At 37.2% G+C, this 22,217-nt stretch overlaps 1 protein-coding gene across 3 annotated transcripts in view; it reads left to right on the top strand.

Annotated features, from left to right (window-relative positions):
- The first annotated feature begins 2,466 nt into the window (after nt 1–2,466).
- The window catches only part of ptbp2a (polypyrimidine tract binding protein 2a), a 101,867-nt gene continuing 82,116 nt past the window's right edge, over nt 2,467–22,217 (top strand). Inside the window, exons 1-2 of one of the 3 annotated variants that reach the window (XM_039735823.1) lie at nt 2,467–2,574; nt 3,772–3,802. In XM_039735823.1, coding sequence (XP_039591757.1) covers nt 2,567–2,574; nt 3,772–3,802 — 39 coding nt within the window. In that variant the 5' untranslated portion in view covers nt 2,467–2,566. Of the gene's footprint in view, nt 2,575–3,662; nt 3,680–3,771; nt 3,803–22,217 lie in introns of those variants that run through there. The other 2 variants (XM_039735824.1, XM_039735825.1) reach the window with 2 other exon arrangements.

The following is a 22,217-nucleotide window of genomic DNA, read 5'->3' as shown; positions in this document are numbered from 1 at the left end:
CTCAAGTCTATGAAGAACACCTAACATTTTCAGTGGAAGTGAAAAAGAAATTTGAGGACTTGTGTAATCAATCACAAGTAACAAATTAATCAAAGCACTCAATGAAAATCCTTCCATCCATCTGCTAAACTTCATCTCATAATTCTCTGACCTGCTTAATCCAATTCGGGGTCATAGTGGGATACAGCCTATAAAAGGAGCATTAGGCTGAAGACCCTGGACAAAATGCCACAGAAGCCACACTCTCATACAATATACACACACAGAGGCAATTTGAACTTGCCAGATAACCTAACCCAGGAATCCTCACTCATGGTCATAGGGCCTCATTTACAAAACTTTGTGTGGATTCAAGCGTGAAAGTATGTGCATGGCAAAAAATAGGAAAATGTGTATACCCAAAAAAAAATAAAAAATCTGATTTATAAATGGGTGGCGTAGTGGTAGAGCTTTCTGCCTCACAATAAGGGGACCTGGGTTCACTTCCCGGGTCCTCCCTGCGTGGAGTTTGCATGTTCTTCCCGTGTCTGTGTGGGTTTCTTCCAATGAATGGTACAGGCTATATGAAACACTGAGGGTTCCGCCAGTTAGTTACCTTAACCACAAGCCAGCTGCCATGCACATTACCATCATGTTTGTCAAAATACTTTGCCTCAAAATGAATGAATCATGGGTTAACCCAGGCCACAAAGTCCAACCATAATTTGACATTCCATTATTTCCCAGTTCCTATGTTTTTTGCATTCATCCAGAAATTACAAGCTAGTAATGCTGTATTTTTACTGAACGAAACAGGAATATATACAGTATGTGCTAGATGTGTAATAATGCACTCTTTTTAATATTCTAGTTATTTAGCCAATTATTTACTAATTAAGTACAAAAGTGGGTAGCAGTGAAGATGTTGTTCCTTTCAGAGTCATTTGCACTGGTGTCTGCTCTGCTTCATCATTTACTGTCGGCATTTAGAAACAAGAAAGAAAAGTCCACAGAAAAAGTAAATTAAAACCAAAAGAAAAAACAAAGTACGCATTTAAATATATACAGTAAAAACAATACCAACTTTTCTTAAAGTCTTATATATGCAAACCTAGCACTACTGTGCTTTTCTAAATTCAAAATAAAAGAAAAAATGAATCATATAATTAAACAAAGGCATGCAAAACTTAAAGTCCTTCCAACAATTTTTGCTAAAGACTCCTCTTGGTTTACTCTTTATCATAGGTGTATCATTTATTGTACAAAATATGGTCCAAAAATAGGGGTGCATCCCAAAAAGCTCGACATCTTGCTTAACTAGACTTTAAGACAAGTGAAATGCCTCATGTCACATGTTAGGGTTTTCTCGGACTAGTCAGTCAGAAGGTGCTTGACAAAGAAAACTGAAGTGGTTTCAAAGTAATTCTTGTAAACACAATATTTAAAAAAGAAAAAGAATGGATGGTTACACACCTAACACATATAAACTTCTGCTTTATTCAGTAAAAATAAAGCTTAACCAGTTTGCAATTTCTGGATGGATGCAAAAAGCATGGAAACGTGAAATTGGCTAGACCAATTAAGGTTGGAGTTTAATAAAGAGAAGAAACTGGTTGGAACAAAAAACCTGCAGCCATGGTGAACGCCCAAGACTGAACTTGAGAACCTTTGCTCTACAATGTAATTAAAATTTGTCATAGATGAATAAAAGTGCTCAATTGCCATATAGTTAAATATGGAGTTTAATTTTCAGTAAGGATGTAATTCTAATTAGGAAACTGGTTGGAATGAAAACCTGCAGCCTGTGAGGCCCTCCAGTATCTCTTTAGTAGCAAATTATTCTTGGATGTGAAAAGAAAAGTAAAAGGAAAAGTACATGGAGAAAAAAAAAATCCACATTTCACAATGACATTGACCAGACATTGGATCTGAACCCCTAATGCTTTATATGGGATCGTGAGGCAGCAGTGCTAACGACTGTACCTCCTTTCCACATCTTAAAATTGCACGGTTCTCAAGGCTCATTAGAGTCAAACCTCCCAAGCATGCATGTGTTGGGAATGTGGGAAAAATTTGTATACTCGAGGTAAAAAAAAAAATCTAAGATATAGAAAACATACCACTTCTACAGACCGGAATTGAACCCTGCCTTCTGCAGTTGTAAAGCAGCAGCAATATGTCAATGAAATTAAAAAGCTGTATATACAATACGTGAAAATAATAAATAGGTAAAAAAAATCAATTAAGTATATTTAAAAAATCCAGAACGATGTGATGTGCATCCTCCCGAAATCCAGAAAATCACACATAAGCACGCCAATAAAACAAGTGGACACGCTTATCTGCACATACGGCCCAGCGACATAAAAAGGACAACGAAACTCCTTCTTTAGATGCGCACATGTGGTGGTCGTGTATTGTTCCTCGCAGGCAGTCAGCGTAGAGCCTTGACGCTCCGCCGTAGAGTCCCGACAGTAGATCGACGATGTTCGGCCATTTCCGTCCGCGCTTCATCCGCCATTTTGTTGTCTGGCGTGGTTTTGGTTGTACTGCTGTAGAACACATCGGAGCGCTTGGTAATCCGGCAATGGACGGGTAAGCGTCTTTCTTTTTCTCTGGACTTTTTAAGCACGGTTCGGCTCATTGTTTGACACAGTTATGCACGAATGCACGCTAGGGAATTTTTCCCATACCTTATAGGGGGTTTCGTTAAATGCACGTTCATAAAGATGCCGTCTTACATGTCAAAAAGGATGAGAGTATTCGCCGTTATGTTGTGGTAGACGGTGCGTATGGGGGATGGTTAGTGAGGTTATGATTAACGTTTCAGTGAATACACCGAGTATACGTGCTCATCTTTATGATTTGTCAAGGGTTAAATCGTTGAGCAGTGAAGCGGAAGGGCTTTTTGCCTGGCAGGCTGCCAGTTACTCGTCCCCGGGTTGAAAGTTTAGGTGCAATCCCTTACTCAATACGAGGTGGCGGGTAAATGAAGATCGCTATTTGCCACTGCCGTTCATTTGTCATACAGAGTAGATGTGGAAAAAAATGTCTAGTTTTGTTGGTAGTGTGTTTTGTATCATGTGTCTGTACATCTTAAACATTGGGATGTATTGTTCGGCACGATTGAGCTTTGCGGTGTGGACGTTATGTTTTGCGAACCAAACTGTTTATTGCACTCCCCCCCACCGCTGGCTAGTGCAGGAGACCAGGGAGCCAGAGCATCTTTCATACATTGACTCGGAGCTTAAGTCGTGAGAAATCGCTGGATCGTGTTTAAGTCTAGTTCTTATTGTAACAAGACTGAAATGTAAGGCACTTGTTTTACCGCTTGTGAAGAGGATACGGTGTGGCGGTCTGCAGATGTCTTGTATTTACATCGCTTCCCAGAATTCGGGCCTTGTACATATATAGGCCTTCGAATACTGGGCTCCAGTCAATTGAAAAATCCCAGACCTAAACATCCAGTAAACAAGGCCTGTCAGAAATGAAGGCATTTTAGCGAGCTGGCAGGCGGCGTCAGAAAGCGATTCCGTTTGTCTGTCAGTATACACAGTTCTGAAAGAGAAAGAACAGAGTCGCCTTTAATACGAGTATTGCCGCAGAGGAGAAGCGGGCATTTAACGTCGACATCGACAAGGTCCTCAAACCCTTAAACTGCCGTTGATGTTCACATTTCCAGGAAAAGGATGATGCACAGGTAGGGTACACAGCGCCCCTGACAACAGTGATTATAAGGCCCTTTTGTTGCACCGAATCTCATGCGTGCTTTTTTGTTTCCTCTCTTTACAGCGTTGTCAGTGATGTTGCAGTTGGTGTAAAGGTAAGTGGAGGTTAACGGGAAAGCACGCAGTGAATGCTTGCCTCGCAGTTTTCAAGAAATGCTTGTAATTTAATTGAGGATCGCTTTCCTGAATCCAGTGTTGTCCTGTGTTACTTGAAGGACGCGTCCTTAAAGTGGCAGGATAATTGTTTTTAATTGATCCACAAACTGCCAACATTGCAAATGTCAGTATCTTTATTATATACAATGAAATAATGCAAATATTCATGATGATAAGAAAATGTACAGCTATTGTACATCATTACTGTAAATACAAGTGATATGCACTTTATTGATCCCAAAGTAATATTACCTTGGGATCAATAAAGTATCGCTTGTATTTACAGTAATGATGTACAATAGCTGTACATTTTTCTTATCATAAATATTTGTATTTCATTGTATATAATAAAGATGCTGACTTTTGCAATGTTGGCTGTTAGATATATCCCTTTCACAGATATTATTAAGGATCACCACTTGTTCTTAATTTATAATTTGTGTGTTTGTAAATGGTTTTTATGACCCTGGATACATCAAGTGTCTTGACTGTCACTTTACACTTGTGTGTCTCTTGTTTCCTCCTCCTCTTTTTGTATATCTTCAATCTGCCCATCTGGAAGGCATAATTTGCATTTAAAGTTCCCGTTTCCTTTTGTTTGAAACAGAAAATTAATTTATATCCTTTTCTAACTTCTCCTGTTTTGTTTGCTACAGTGCACAAGACTTTGTAGCAAATGCTTTTTTTTCTGTGGGTTGGATTGCTCTGCCTTATAAATGGCTTGTCACATTAAACTATGTATATGAAACTTACTTTATGGGTGGCTGCAGGTTTTTCGTTCTTGGCACTTTCTCCATAATTAACCAACTAGCAATGGTACCTGGCATTACCCAGGAAATTTTTATAAGACAATGGGCTCTAGTGATAGTGCCATCGGTTAATTGGGTGCATCAGAAGTACACTGCGGCAAACTTTGTGCTATTCTGTATGCAATATTTGTACTTACCATGGGTTAATATTCTTAGCAGGAAGTGTGGTGTAGTGGTTAAGGATTTAGACCTAGAACTTCAGATTGTGCTACTGACCATGAAAAAGTCACTTCACCAGCCCTTGCTTTAATTGGAAGAAAAATGGAATATAGCCAATTGTATTTAAAATGTTGTTGGTTGCCTTGGATAAATATTTCAGTCAGATATAGTAGTAATAATATTATTAGGTCACTTGAGCTGCACTCTTGAACATGCTATACACAATCGCCGGAAATAAAACATTGAATCAATTCCTGCTTTTCCTGTTGACCTGTTGAGTTGGCTTTTGTTGATGATCAATGCAGAACACAATTTTAGAGGAAAGTATACTGTTTTGAATTGAAAGGCATAATCAGTAGGAATAATGTAAAAGTTCAGCACATATTAGAATTATTAGATGTTTACAATTTTCATTTATTTGCTGTTCACTCAAATGTGTCTTTGTTTTTCATCAGTTGCATATAGTTGACCTGTAAAATCTCCAGATGCAAATGTTTGTATAAAAAATTATAAAGATTGTGGGTTGGGACATGCCTGTTCAAAGTAAGCATACATGCATGTAAATATAAATGATTTTGGAGAATGGGATGTGGTTCCCCTTTCAAAGTCCGTAATATGCAAACAATGGAGTAGCTTGAAGGTGACTCATTAAGTTTAAATTGAACCAGTCAGTCCTGGTTTATCTTGTATCCGAGGACACCACTTCTGCTTCTATGTCTCTTCACCCTCCCTTTTTGCTTTTAGAGAAGTAACACCTAAACTCGCAGACACAGCACATGACCTCCTCACTGGTGCTTTATAGCACATTTGCTTACTGTTGAGCTTTGCATGTTCCTTGAGTTTCTCTGAACTTTCTTCTTGTGTTTCAGACCTCACTGTACTCCAGAAATGTGATCATGTCTCTTCTTTCCTCTCCAGGACACAGTCATTTCTTAGCAGATACCCACATCCTCAGATATACAGTCATGCCAAATTTCACGTTTCCAGCTAAAAGGGAGATACTGTTTTTGTTAAGTGAGTCGGTGATTGAGTCAACTTTGCATCATTACTAATGAAAATAGGGCACACCATGCTGACTTTAAATGATTGTTTCATATTCTGTAGTCTACATAACATTTGGATGGCGATCTCAGAAACGTGAAATAATTTTTTAAAGTGACTGGCATTGCAGAATGTCAACAGTAAGCCGCCTTAGAATTGAAGGGTTCCATTGATACTTAAATAGGAAATTTGGTTGAGGTGAAAATGGTACCACTGCAGCACTCCAGGATTTAAGTTTGACATCCTTGCGGTAAGGTATCAAGACATTCAAAAATGTAACAATATTTAGGTGAGTTTGGTGGAACTGGCAATGCTAGTAGAGCATTTCAGTTATTTCAGTAAGGCTTAGTTGTTCTTTACAATTGGTGTTGTGCCTGCATCTCAAAGATATATCAAATTATATTGTAGATGTAGGAAAACAGGATAGAATGCTCTTAGACTTTAACTCTTTTAGGGCTAATTTGTTTTTTGTTTCTTTTCTCCCAGGGCTGAATTTTTTTCCAAAATAACTTTTTAAAAAAAAAAAAAAAGAACACAGCATTTTTTTTAACATATCAAATCAACAAAAATATTTAATTTTGACAAATGTTACTGTCTTGCATGTTGTATAAGCCTGCATACTATAATATTTCATATACTATGATTTCACATACATATCACATACATGTTACACAGCAAAATCCTGCAAATTATATTGCTCAAAGCAGCCAATTGCATGCATCGACACATTTAACTGCTTACAATATGTGTTGCACTGGCATTTCCTTTTCAATTGTCTGTTGCTGCACTTTCTCACATAAATTGTCAGTGTGTACTGTAGAGAGACAAGTCAACCGTTTGACATCGTGCCATGCCACCAAGTTTTCCGCCCGCATGAAAACCAGTTTGTCACCTCTTTTCATCTTTAGCCTGTCTGGCTTCAACTTTGAAGGCATGTGTCTCTTGTCCACCCTCACTGTGCCACAAGCTCCAATTTCCCTGCTCTGTAGCTCCATGAACAATTCTGGGCATGTATAAAAATTGTCCATGTACACAACACGACCCAAATGTTTATAGCCCTGAAGCAGCTTCAGCACAACCAGACTTGTCAAGGTACAGTTCTCTCTTTGAAAGAAATACTTTCCTGTATATGTAATTACTTTCAGGCAGAAACCAGTGTTTGCTGCCAGTACAAAATCCTTTATGCCATAACTAGTGGGCTTGTCAGGGATAAATTGGCAGAAAAAAAGGCGTCCCTCTTATTTTATCATAGATTCATGCACAGACAAATCACGGCCAGGCTGATAAAATTGTTGGTTCCACGATGTCAGGCAGGGGCTGAACTTTATACATGGGGTTATAGCGTGGCTCACCCCTTGGGATTTGCTTCTGGTTATCACAGAAATAAATAAAACTTTGCAGCAGCACGTACCTATCACGCGGCATAACCTGTCCAAAGCCACCAGGGGACAAAGCACATTTGGACCAATGCTTCCTGAAGTTATATCCCCAGTCTAGTCCCATCTCTATTTGTAATGCCACAATGCCCTTCATCTTGTCTTTTGTTGTGGGTTTCCACTTTGAAAAACGAGAATGCGGTGCAAGCGCAGCCCGCAATTCAAAGAATTTGTCTGCCTACCTGTTTGTCTCATCTGACAGTAGCTGAAAAGCAGCATCAGGAGAGAGCAGACTGAAGTAGTCCAGCGGCTGGTAATCTGTCATGTCCAACAGCAAGCCATGCTGTCTTGTGAAGTCCGGTAGCTAGTTTGGCTCCCATGGATCAATGTCTGGGTATTCCTCCCACACGAACCCTGCTGTAGGTGCGTTGGCTCTGCGAATGCGCTCAGCTGGCAGCCGATCAGCTGATGCCGGATCCTCACTCTCTTGCTTGATTTTGATCACTGTCAACGAAATCAGATTCTGAAAAATCGGAGTCGGACTCGGCGATAATGCATAAAACATCGTCTGCTGAGTATTTTCTTTTCTGCACTCGCTCCGCTCCCTCCTGAGATGTCGATGCCATCTTGCATTTGTTTACATTTCGTAACTCATACACACGCAAGGATTAGATGCCGAGTCAATGAGTCTAACAATCCTCCAAGCAGAGAGGGAATAGCTGTGACGTAACAGTGAGTTTTGTCGCTATTAACAGCTGATTGTCGCCCTCTACCCCTGGATGTCGACCTTTGTCGACATGCGCCCTTAACCCCTCCTGTCGACAAAAGTCGACATCTGCCCTAAAAGAGTTAATATCCTTAATGTAATAACATATATCATTTTTTTTTTTTTTTTTTTTTTACATCTATTTTATGTTGTAAACTTGAGTACTTTTTGAAATTTGATTGGGCTGAGCATTTTTTTTTTTTTTTAATGTATGTTGTACAGTTTGTTTGCTTCCATTAACTTAACTTCCTTGGCCTGTGAAGAGGGTTATGATTTCTTTGTTTGGCTTCTTTAAGTGTTTTTAAATTTGTTTTTATTGTGTTGGTTGTAAATGCCAAAGAAATAATATGACTCCATGATTTGCCTTTAGACTCCCTGTATTTAACCACTGTGTTTCTTCAGGTATAAGCATTGTATTATGTAACTGCAGTTGTGAATATTCAAAGAAAGTATATCTTCTGGATTCTATAAGGAGGAATATTAAATTCTTACTACAGTCAACAGTTCATTATATACTTTTAAAATGTATATTTCAACAAGTTTTACCCTGGTAATAGCCTGCCATAATGATTAAGTAAAAACTTTGAAACGCTGAGCCCAGTATGTTAAAATTCACTTTACCAGGAGATTTATTCTGCTCTTTTGTTGAATTCAAGGATGCGCGTTAATGCATTAGAGAACACAGTGCTTTCTTGTTCCATTGTCCATAAAATGTGCTTTTAACATATTGACACAATGAAAATAGGTAAATTTGTACCTGACGCCAATGAAAAATCTTATTTTAATATGCCTATTAAATAAATTTTGTTATTAAACTGAAATCGCAATAAAAATGTATTTTCTTTAAAGTAATCTATTTCAGTTATTTTGCAGATGGTGCATGGAACAGAATTTTGTTATAAGTGCCAGGTGTGTGTTAAAGACTTGGTGCACAGTTTCTGCATTATAACTCTACAGGGTCTAACAAGTCTGATCTCGCACAATTTGTTGCAGTCGAATATATATATATATAATTTCTGATACCCACTATTCTCAGTTTATATGTGGTTCCCATGAATATGCTTTTATTTGGTATTATGGCCCTGAAGATGATTTGCAGGATAACTTAAGTTGATCTGTTTATGTTAAAGATTACTGAGGGTTGACCTTAAAGATGCACTGATCACTTGGCCGCTGTTCAAAATCGACCGATTTTTCACTAAAAAAGTCTTCAGAGGTGATTGGTAAATTGGCTGATCACAAAAACCAATCGTTACAGCCCATGCTTTTCTAAGCTTTAGGGTAATTTAAATGCAGTACTCCTTTATGCAATGTATTATGGTAGTTGAGCCAGTAGTGCTGACTTTTCTTTATAGCAGAGAGATAGAGAGATGGAACGATTTGAGCATTAGCCTTTATGTTAAAGAAAGTGGAGTAACAAACTCAACTCAGAAAAAGGAATTGGAGGAGTCATTTTCCTGTGCAGTTAGACAAATAGCAAGAAAAGCTACTTTAATTCGGACTTTTTTAGTTTCAGTTTGGACTGCGTGTTAGTTTTAAGTGTATTAGCATGTTTTTTTAATTGGGGTGAAAAACTAGATGAAGAATTAGAAATTGCTGCTTAGTAAACAATATACTTGTTAGCGTAACAGCAAATGTATAGTTTACATATAAATCTGTTAAGCATGTTAGTCTTGTGTTTTCTTGATAACGCCTTATGAACATTTGAAGCTTTTTTTTTTCCTTTTTATTAATTTTATTGCAATCCATACAAAGCAATCCAGTTTTTACAAAAGAAAAATTAAGAATTTGAAGCTTTTTTAAATATTTGTACTGTGTTTATTATTTGTATTTGTGTCATACAGCATAAGTTTTGGTAAGAAGCAAGTACTTCATAATTAAAATTGTAATCCATATTTTAGAATTACAAATAGCTAGCTGATACACTGAAGAAAAAAAATACCTTTATTAATATATAATAGAATATAAGCAGTGTTGAATTGCCAGTGTTAGTTAATTGATTATGGGGGGAAAAAAAAAAATTGGAGCATACCTAGTTAACCTAAGCAAAAAATAATCTTTGCTGGAGAAACATTGTCATTTAGAAACTAATTCATTTTCAAACTTTTTGGTCGTTGTTGACATGTCAGTGCTACACTAATAGGAAATTCAAGCAAAATTACACCTTCTTTTGGCTAACTAAAAAGATTACAATATGCAAGCTTTCGAGGCAACTCAGGCTCCTTTAGGCAAGATGTAAGGGGCCTGAGTTGCCTCGAAAGCTTGCATATTATCTTTTTAGTTCGCCAATAAAATGTGTCATTTTGCTTGAGTTTTCACTACATTTATAATGGCTAACACGGTACAACACCCTAGTACTACTTCTAGGAAAGTAATGCATTTGGAACCTACTTTATTCTCCAGTATGGAACAAGTTGATGCGTTTTAGTTGTACAAAAGTAATCTTTGCTTTGTTCCATGTTCCAATGAATAAAGCAGTGTTCTACTGTGGGACATAATGAATCTATACATGATCACTTATTTTTTTATTTTGATGTCCATAGGAGGTTGGTCCTAAATGGCATGATGTGAAGCCTGCACTTTCCTATTTAAACCAGCTATGATCAAAATACTAAAAAAAAATCACAAAATATCTACAAAGCCAAGTCACACAGCAATTTACAATTCCTTTGTCTTTGCCTTCTTGCACAGATAAATACATTTCAGATTTTGTCTATTTAGTTTAGAATTTTTTTTTTTTTTTTTTTGGGTCCATATAGTATTGTTGGATGAAATCTAACTATAGCAAGTAAAGCTCGCTGCACATTACACAAGTTCTGTTTGGAGGGAATGTTATACTTAACAGTTGTAGTTGCTGGAACTTTTCACCTTGAAGATGTCATCTTACACAACTAGGAATCACAAGGGATAGCCAACTATGTGACTCTTTGCTGACTTTCTGACACAGTTTTACACTTAGAAATTATAAATAGGTTTGTGCATTCTGACAGCCAATAAGTGCGCGGAATGATAGCACCACATACAAAGGGTCTCTTGGCAGGGCATGTTGAGGTGCAGTCCCTGTTCTTTAAGTTTTTCAGTTCTGTTGAAAACATGACAGATTAGACAGACAGAACTGTCTTCTGTTTGTACAGTCCAAAACATTCACTTTCTTTCATTGCTTGAGGCTGAAGTGCATGTATTATACTTGCAGACATGAGTCTACCCCTATGACTTTTGCACTAGAGAACACATGAAGTGCTGTTGGGATGTGCTATCCTGTCTGCTTTTACTTTACTTAAGAATTAAAAGGGCCATGTGATGTTGGATGGTGTTTACTGTCTGTACTTTGGCCAAGGAGTTATACTAATTTTGAAGCAAGTTGTCCAGTAGAGTATACCAGCACTAGAAAAGTACAAGAAAACACCAAATTTTTATATGGTACAGTACCAGCATTTCAGGATTTTCTGTACTGGAAGTAGATGTCTGCTTTCCACTCAATTCTTCGGCCGTCTGCCAATACTTGCTGTTACAATTGTCATATTGGGTTAGGTTGGGCAGCATACACTGGTACAGCACGTTGCTGCACCCACCACATGACCAAATGGTTCAGCATCCTAGTTAGCAAACCCCCAGCAGACATGCGGTTTGGAGCATCTACACAACATTCCAAAATAAACATTGCTGTAAAATCTTGCAGGTAACCTTCCACCTTTATATATAAAGTTGGGCTACCAGAAAGTGTAATTGGACTTCCAAGTTTTGTAAAGACTACTGTATCTATTTACAATTTGTCCACCCCTTCCTTCAGAGTACTATTATGTACCAAAAAAAGTGTATTTGATACCTCCAAATCCCAAGTAGTGTGTTTTGTGGTTTTTTTTTTGGAACATATTTTATTTGTGTTTGATTTGTAACCATCACTGACTTAGCACTAAATGTCAAAGCATGTGTCTCTGAAGAGATTGAACCATGGCAGTGGAACACCAGCACAAGTGTCATTTAATTGCTTGTTCATTGTCTGTCATGAAGACCAACTATTGTGGAGTGCAGAGGTAATATGCTTAGCAACCAGAGGGCCACTTGCACATGCGCAGTTTCCATAGCATGAATTTTGAAAAGTGTTAATAGTGGTATTGGAAAAGGTTGTAAATTTTCATCATTCAGTTTTTAGCAGAAGCTGCTAACGAAAAAATTTTAATAGATTTGCTCAAAGTAACCCAGTCGAGTCAAGGGTAGAGATAGGGTAGCTTTTTGATGTAGGGTCTAGTGTCTTAGTCAGTAGACCACGCTGCTTGCTATAAAACAGAAATGTGCTTCTGAGAAATCTACAACTTCAGCGAATGTTGATTTCATTACCATGACACTTATTTAAAATCTACAGATGGTTTATAGCCTCACAGTCTACATCGTTAAATTTAATTGCAAGACGTGCATCATCCTCAGTCACGTGGAGGTGGTTGGCTTTAAAAAGACTGATGTTACTTTAAAGATGACAATCTGCAAGCTATGTTGGAAATCGTTTGCCATTAAAGACAGTTTGACATCTAACTTGTTTCACCATCTGTGGAGTGAAATTGATCTAGTACAGAGCCCTGTTGTGTCAGGGGAAAAAAAAAAAAATGGTTCAAACGAATAATTAATCTATTTGAACAAATGGAGCAAAAAAAAGTCTTTTAGCGGCTATTTATATGAAAAAAGTAGCAATTTAGAAAGGTGAGTCACTGCATGCTGCCTCTAAGTAAGATCAAGAGCTACAGTACTTGATGATACCTGAGGTGGACAATGATATAAATCCACTTGTATGGTAGATAACACAAGAAGTACATTTCCCTAAATAGGAGAAACGTGCAAAAAAGTGCCTTTGCATCCCTACCTAAGGCAGCCCTTCTGTTGTAACCATGCTGACATGTTGTGGATAGACTGGTGATTCTGTCACACAACTTGGAATTTTCCTCAGTAAAATTTAATAGTTTTATTCTTTCTAATATGTTTGTGTAATATTGGACAGAATTTGAAGTTAGTACAGTGGTACCTTGAGATACGAGTGCCCCAACGTACAAGTTTTTTGAGATACGAGCCGTCGCTATGTCGATTGAGTTACGAACCAAAATTTGAAATACGAGCCATCAAAGAGCTTGTTGCCCTACATTCTGAGGAACTGACGATGGAGATGTTGATGGAACTACAGATGGAGCAACATACGGAGGTGTTCTGCAGGAGATCGGTATCGCAGAGGAACCAGAGGCGGAGGAGGTTATCTCTTCCAAGTGAGATAAAGGAAATGTTTGCAATGTAGGAAAAAGTTTCAAACTTTAAAGAAAAAAAACACCCTGAAAAACTTACAACTGGTAGTGTAGCGGCGCTTTTTAATGACACTTGCCTAACACTTGACTTTATTGAAAACCCTAACACTTCACTTGACTGAAAAGAAACCCGGAAAAAGTTGCAACTGATGCAGTGGCGCTATTTAATGACACTTGCCTAACTCATTTCAGAAACATTCTAAAGGGGAGGGCTAAACAAAGCTCCTTGGACAGGTTTCTGTTGAAACACCCTGAGAATAAAAGTGATGAAAGCTTGGCAAAAAAGAGAGAAAACTAGTGAAGAAGAAAATTAAGTTAAGCAAAAGTGAAGAAGTGAAAGGAAAAAAACATTACAATACGCTAATCGGCTCCACCAACATCTGTTTATTTCTTTAGATTCTCTTTGATGTATTATGTTTTATTTTGTTTGCATACAATATGTTCAGTATAAATATGTTTTTCATGAGATTAATTAATGCCAGCCCCCAAAATTCAACACATTTCAATTCATTTCAATGGGGAAAATGGATTAGAGAGACAAGCATTTTAACTTACGAGCTCGGTCACGGAACGAATTAAACTCGTATTTCAAGGTACCACTGTAATTTGTTACAGGTTCAGGTTTTATTGAACCTTTGTACAGCATATGGCAGAACTTGTTTATAGATGCTGTAGTTTTGTTTTTTTTTCCGTTGCAGTGTTTTGACAGAACTTAGGGTTTTTGCACATGTATATTATGTTAGATTTTTGTTTTCGCTTGTGGACTGCACAATTCATCTTGCAGCAGAGCAGTTTGTTAGTTAGATTAGTGTATGATCATGCCCTGTATTTCAATTATGATTAGTATTTTTTATTCCTTTTGGATTCATATCTTCTGTTTGATCTCAGTAATACTTCTGACTGATTTTAATGTTTTTGTGTTATTTTACTTTAGTTTTAAGTAAGAAAAAATGTATGACCTGTATTTCTTTACTGTTTCCATTAATCTTATTAGTAAGCTACAATTAATATCCTATTATCAAGACCAAACCTAGATCAATAAAACTTTTATAAACACATTTTTAAAGCATACAGATTATTGTCTATCGTTATCAAAGTCCCTGAAATTACAAGCGGCTGAAATTTTTTTTTTGGCCAATATCGCACACTCCTAGTCAGAGAATGGATTTGATGCATTGTTCATAATGCCACTCAGTTTTGTTTTAATTATCTTTTTTGTTATTACCTCTTGGGGGTCCAGAATGCGTCCTATAACTGAGCTTGCCCTTTTAATTGGCTTGATGATTTGATGGGCATCTCTTGACCTAATGTTAACATCCCAACACACCGCAGCATAGAAAAATCACACTGGCCATCACAGAATTATAAATGATGTGAAGGGTGTCACTTCCCACATTAAAGGAATGCAGTCTCTTAAGGAAAATATTCATGCTCTGCCCTTATATAGTTCCTCTGTGTTCTGAGACCAGTCCAACCTTTCATTAATGTGGATCACCTTTACATCCACTCCATGAATAGTGACCGGACACAGAGGCCCTTTAGTGTGATGAAAGTCATCAACCAGTTCCTTAGTTTTGCTGATGTTAAGTTGCAGACAATTCTCTTTGCACAAAGAAATAATGTTTTCCACCTGACTCCTGTAGTCTGTCTCATCCCCCTCATCAATACTCAACATAAGTGTAGTGTCATCTGAGGATTTCAGCAAGTGACATGACCTGGTGTTATTCTTATTGTCTCAGGTGTACAGAGATAACGACTGTTCATTGTTGTGATGCAGTGTTGCTGACATCCATATCAGAGAGACAGGTTGCTCCATAGGACTTTGTACTCTTAACACATACTGTTGGATGCAAAGCCAGATGTTCAATGCTGCGGTTATTGATATGTAACTGCAGTCACTGATGAGCTCAAATTTAATGCTGTGTACAATGTTTTGAAAGCTAGACATTTGTATGTGTTTATATCAAACTTTTTATTGGTTTTATGCTTATTATCTAAACCAAAACTGCTATGAAATTTCATTTATATAGGTTCATTCATGTGGCACTGGAGTCTTGCATATGCTCATCAGCGTCTTATGAACATGTCGGCAAGAGTTTCTGCTTGGTTTTGATTCACATTAAGTGTTTTTAGTTTTTAACTTCTCATCAAAAAGTTACTAATATAAATTAAAATTTGAGACCGCAGGCATCTAGTTAACATTTGTTGTCTCTATGTACATAAAATGTTTCATGCTATATAGACGAATAAAGTGAAAATGAAGTTATCTGCAAATTTAAAACCAATCTTATCATACTGGATTATTTCTAGTTGTTCATATTCTGATTTTATTTATGTAAAATGTGAGTCCCTCCCGATTCTGGTAAATTTTGTTGTGCAGTGGTTAGGTTTGTTGCCTTAGGTTCATTATCTTTTGTGTTTAAATCTCATGACTAATTGCCATGTACGTGGCATAAAGAAGAAGAAATTTGTAGAAGTTTATACTGATTTCTGAACATAATATAAAAGTACAGCATGTTTTTTTGTATTATACTTGAACATGGCAAAGACTCTGATAGTTATTCCATTTTTTACCCTTATGTAGTGTCAAGGATGAGACAGAGCCACAAAAGTTTTGGGGCAGCCACCGTATAATTTTTCCTGGCTGCAAAATAGTTTAATTTATTGTACAGTTGTGTACAGGTTCAAGTCCAAACTAGAACTGTCTTGGTGAAGCAAAGATGGTATCATTGGGGCCTGGAACCGGAAGTAGCATCATCGAGACCAGGCGGAATTTCCCATAATCGGTCTACAGTTGAAAGAGAGAAAGGGGTCAGTACACTCCGACACCCCTGGTCTGGCACTTTAGCTGCCTCCTTTGTGCACGGGTGTGACAGTAGCTATTTGATTCTTAAATGTTGGGAGGTGGTGTTTCAGATATGCAGTACATATTGTCCTTTTGTTACTAGGATTCCTTTCTCTTTTGCCCATTCTTTGTCTCCCCTTGCTCTTTCCTTGCTAAAGGCAGCAGCAACGCAAGCATAAAGGGGCATTGGGGATTCTGCCAGTTTTTTTGTTAAAGTTATAAAAGAATTTTATCGGTGGTTTAGGATTAACTTTATTTAAGTGTGTAAAACAGCTGTTTATGCAATGTATTTTTTGTTTACACAAACAAGCTCATTTTTCATTTGAGCAAATGCTAAGAAGCAGGTGGCCTGTGAATAAGAGAGAGAGCTACATGTAAAAATATTTATTACTCAAAGGTTAATCCGCAGAGGTAAAGAATGCACAGTCCCCAAATGTGAGATATGTATATTTAATATGGGAACAACAGGACAAATTTTTATGAGAAAACCACTTGTTTAATATTTAGTTGTTAAAATACAGAGGATTTGAGTTCAGTCAAATTTAAGTTTAGGTTGAAATTACTTAATAAAAGAAAAGGACTTAACACAAAAAGCACTCACTGGCTCCTGGAAGCTTACAGAAAAAATAGTGTGACCCTGATGCAGCTAGATCAAAAAGAAAATAAATCTCATAAGAGTGCAAATGTATCAGGTTTAGATGCAGTGTTTTTTAACTTTTAAAATTAATTTTAAAAGGTGTGAAAGGGAGATCAACATACTGCTCTGTGCTCCACTAACCTACCAGTATGCTGACAAAGGAACCAAGCTGTAATCCAGAACTTCAAAGGTTATAATTATTAAAGCAGGACACTAACTTCATCAACTGATATGCATGATAATAAGCATTGCTCTCAATACTGTGTCCTGAGTCGGAGAAAGCTATTAGTTATTTTCTTAGTGTGTCTGTACTACACTCTTCTCAGTGTTAGTTTTGGCTGTCTCTCTACTTTGTTTGCTGGCTGACTAATTATAACCTCACCATTACTTATGTGCTGTTTTTATAAAAACTGGCATTGCCTGAACACGATACTTAGAAGTTCTCCTCAGGTATGTGAAATAAGGAGGACTGATGTGGAAAGGTAGTGCAACCCATTTTACCAGCTCTATCAGAGTCGCTTTACTGTCTATAATACTTGATTCAGTTGTGTAATTCTGAATTACAGTGTCAATATACATTTTGACAAAGAAGCTATATTGGAACTTGTGTTTTTTTTATATAAATTTCCTAAATGTGCTGAACTTTAAAATATTTTGTTTCAACCAATTTCATAATCAGTACACCATTCTTGCCTTTTAACTGAACTAATTGTTTAGTGAACTTTTATTTTTTTCAAACAGGTTCTAATGTTCAGATTTTTGACAAAATTTAAGTTTCCTTTGCTGCATTTTTTTAATATATAAATGCAGCCTTATTTATACTGTGTGCTTCCTTAATTGTATTCAAATTCTGTCAACTTTGAATGCTAAAGGGCAGTGACTACCTAAGTGTCATATACTCTTGTCATTTTACTTGTTTGCTCATTAAGAAATGTTTTTTTACAAGTGAAACTGGCACTAAATTAATTGGTCTTTTTTTAGTATTCAGTGGCGTTTGCACCTGTAACTGTACTGTTCATTGCTAATTATCAGCTTTTTGGCAAAGAAAAACCAAGAACTTAAATGATGGCAAAAAGTTAAAATATTTGTAAATTTCTTAGAAATATCTGTAGGTCATAACTCTAAACAGTGGGATCAGTTTTAAGTAGGAAAGACATACTGATTGTAAAATTGGTTGAAAAATAAATCTACAGCCAAAAGGGTCCTCTAAGGGCTTAACTTAAAAGCCACTGGCCTATGCAAGTCTGCATGTTAAAATTTGATACTGATTTTATTATAGAAACAAGGCTTTACTACACTGTTAATCATTTGCTGTCTAGAAAATGCACTCTTTCATCCATGTCACACTTAATTTTTCTTTTAAAATTAGAGTCAATTTCCTTAATTCACATATGCCCATTCCAGCGAATCTCCCTTTTGAAATTTTGAGCTTGTAGGCATTAATGATGACTAGAATGTCTGTTGTGTGTGCTGGACATATAAAAATGATTGATGCTCTTTATTTGATAATTTGAAGTTAAACAAAAGATGTTCAAAACCTTCGCTATATTTGAACTGTATTCAGTTCTGATTGAATCCAGTAGCTACACATGCGTGTGTAATTTTACTCTTGAGACTTTTGCACATTTGAGAATATGGAATAGATTTATTGTAGTTCAGTGTCATTTTAGTCCTGTTCCAAATGTTTCAGACAAAAATGACAAAGGACCCCAACCTCATATTCTATTATGTGCTATAAATATGATGAGCCCACACTCCTGGCTTCTCTTTCATTATGGTTGAAGACTAGACTAAAAGCCTGGCCACTACTGTGTCCATGCCTGTCTCCTCCTTTTATCTGTTTATGACAGACTATATCTTGTTACAGGCTGTAACTTTGACATTGTGTATTCCATTCTATCATAAAGCTCACCAACATTATTGCCATGTAGAATATCTCAAAATAATTGAAAGAAATAGTGTTGCATCAGTTCTGCTAGCTTAGTGCTGTCTCAAGCATCTATTGTATTACCAACACTAGTCCCCATCTCTCCATTGTTGCTTGCTGTCTAATTGCAATATTATGATTATCTCTTCTATTTGATTTTCCACAATTCCTTCTGAATTCTAAAATCTGCAAAATCTTCAGCACTCCACATGTCACAGACAGTGATGAGTGCGCAAAAAATAGAGCAAGTTTTAGAAGAGGAAATGTTTAGAACAGGTAAAGTTAGTGCATCTGTATGCTGGGATGACAGTTGGATAACTATACTAACTAGGAATTCACATGACTCTTATCAGTCCAATGCCTGTGTAGTGTAAGTCCTCATTCATCCATGTTTTCTTTTGTGTGAATTATTCAATGTTCTTGTATCAGTTATGGAGTTTAACACTGTCTTTGTTACTATCGTGTTACAATTGGGAATAAAAACGACAACCTTCATGTTTTCTTTTGTGTGAATTATTCAATGTTCTTGTATCAGTTATGGAGTAAAGTGCATCCTTGACCCCTTTTTTAATTTTGAGTTTATATTTTTGCATATCAGGAGAATTTAGCTTTCTTATTAAATAATTAATATTCAACATACAGCACATTAGTTAATATTAATATTTATAAACACTGTAATGACTCCTGGCTGCAGGAGACAGAGGGATGGATTTAGTAGTGTTGGGAAAGCTGGTGGTTGCTCCCACTGAACCTGCGACAGTGGAACCTCTAGTCTCGACCATAATTAGTTCCAAAACTCTGGTCGTGACCTGAAGTAATTTTCCTCCATAGGATTGTATGTAAATACAGTTAATCTGTTCCAGACCGTACAAACTGTTTGCAAATAAGTATATTTTCTTTAAAGATATTTAAGCACAAAAACGGTTAATTATACCATAGAATGCACAGTTTAATAGTAAATTAAATGTAAAAACATTGAATAACACTGAGACAAACACCCAGGCTCCCTGCTCAGCTGCTTGATCGATCTCGGCTGCATGCGAGCTCCCTCGCTCTCTCTCTCTCGCTCCGGTTTTCTCCTCCTGCTTCCTGCCTTCTCCTGCAGCCTCCCGTTCTTTTCTGTTCTCTTCTTTTTACCTTTAGCCTACTTGCGCTTCTATTTATGAAGAAGCGTGGTAGTCGTGGCAATCGGCAGCTCCTGGGAACAATTACGGATGCGGACCGCTTCTCACCTGTGCATTTAGTTGAGAAACGTCCACATCACAAACTCCTCATGATCCACTTCAGCCTTGCCCCCTCGCTAAGCCGCGAGTGTGGTGATTATTTATTAAAACTGGCCTTTTTGATGGGAGCTGTGGACCCGCTATACCACAGGATGAAGCTGGGTTGAGAGGAGGTTACAGTTTTGAGGGAGATTCCCTCTGCGTGATGCACCAAGAACAAGGGAAAGTGGCTTGTTTGTCAATCGAGTGGGTGGTCGTGAACAGATGCAAAAGATTGACAAACTTTTTGGTCGTAACCCGATTTGTACTTGTTCAGAGACGTTCGTGAACCGAGGTTCCACTGTACTTGCTTCTTCAGATGCTCCTTCTGCACATATACACCACTCTAGTCACCTGGCCTCATTGAGCACACCAAAGCAATAGATTTTAGCAGTGGGGACACACAGCTGAAATGCTGTTTAAAAGCAGTGTCTGTGAAGCTCCTATAACGGCTCTTGCAGTTGTGTTTTATGACCAGCTTTTCCAAGTATCCCCATCTCTTTTGACAGCCTGTGGCCACTTGAGGAATGTGTACCTCTGTCCTGGTGACTTTGACTCTGTTAAGATAATTGGAAGTAGTCGGATATTTCAATGTATTACTTTGTGAGCAGAGGTTCCACCGTGCTTCTCAGAATTTCAAGAGCCCCTTACAATTTTTCTACCTGGTATCAGCCATATAAAGTTCCAGTTTATATTACAGAGAAATCTGGATTCAGAAAGTTAAAAGCACTGGAGTTGCCCAGCTGCAAAAGCAGTACTTACTATACTAATAAATGTTTCAAAATAAATACCCACACACATAGAATGTTACAAACAAGAAAAGGGACATAAATTAGAGCCATGTTTATCATAAAACAGTATATGTATAATATACATATGCACGTGTGTTATGATACGTGATTAGCGCTGTAATGAATCAAGAGCTTTGTCTTATGTAAACGGAGAGAGCAGTGTTTACTGACTGGCAGAAACTCAAATATAGAGGAGATATAAAACAAAAATGGCTTTAAAAAGCATGTTATTTGAGCTGTTTTTAGGCACATTCTAATTTCATATTTTTGTGAGAAATCTGGGTTTTTGGACTTTGCATAAAAAATGTGTATATACAGCCACTGAAGAGAAGGTGGCACAAGAGAGGGATTGGGATGATGAATTTACTTCTTAGAATAAATTTACTTCAGTTAAATGTTGGATTTCTCATATTTTTTTCAGTGTCAGATTAAGGGAATGTACCAAATGTGTGTGACTGCTGCAGGATGCCCTGTTTAACATTTAAAAATAAAAAAGTGAACTTGTATGAATCCAATTAAAGAAAAAGCAGTGTCAAATGAGTGCACCGTAACACATGCTGGTGCAATATGTAAAAACTTCCTGGAGCCGTACTTACCACATGTTATACAGGCTACTAGAACAAAGATGGCCAGTGATTGCTGTTCTGTGTGACCTAGCAGTGACTCTCAGAGGAAAACACAACTACAGGGCCCGAGTTATGATGTGTTGCTCATAATGAAGTGATAGAAACTAAATAAATGCAGTGCTTACCTTGATAAATATGTAAATGGTCCAATCACATTCAGAGTTGGAAATGGTCTCCACCTTCTTGCAAACACAGATCAACATTGTGCACCATATTGGCAAGGTATCCGCAAGCATTGTGGGAGTGATGGCAGCAAATTTCCTGTTCAAAGTTTCACTTTAATTGTTCCAGTGTTATGAGCTTGTACACTTTTCCTTTCAGCACTCCCCAAAGGAAGAAATCCGGAGGTAACAGGTCTGGGAAACAAGAAGGCCTTAGTCCCTTTGAAATGACCTAATTGCCAAAAAACTATTCAATTTGTGCTATGCTGCGAGCTGAAGTGTGAAAAGTTGCCCCATCTTGATGAAAATAGCTTTCACTGATCTCATGGTCATTCAGTTAATTTACAGTCAAAACGTTCATACAGTTTGAATGTGCTTGAATGTTTGTGAACCTTTTAAAATTTTCTATATTTGTGCATAAATATGACCTAAAACATCATCAGATTTTCACTCAAGTCCTAAAAGTAGATCAAGAGAAACCAGTTAAACAAATGAGACAAAAATATTATACTTGGTCATTTATTAATTAAGGAAAATGATCGAATATTACATATTTGTGAGTGGCAAAAGTATGTGAACCTTTGCTTTCAGTCTCTGGTGTGACCCCCCACGCAGCAGCAATAACTGCAACTAAACGTTCCCGGTGACTTTTGATCATTCCTGCACACC

Source organism: Polypterus senegalus, chromosome 14 (genome assembly GCF_016835505.1).
Source record: "Polypterus senegalus isolate Bchr_013 chromosome 14, ASM1683550v1, whole genome shotgun sequence".
In the NCBI taxonomy this organism is placed as follows: Eukaryota; Metazoa; Chordata; class Cladistia; order Polypteriformes; family Polypteridae; genus Polypterus; species Polypterus senegalus.
This window is presented reverse-complemented; position numbering and strand designations above follow the sequence as displayed.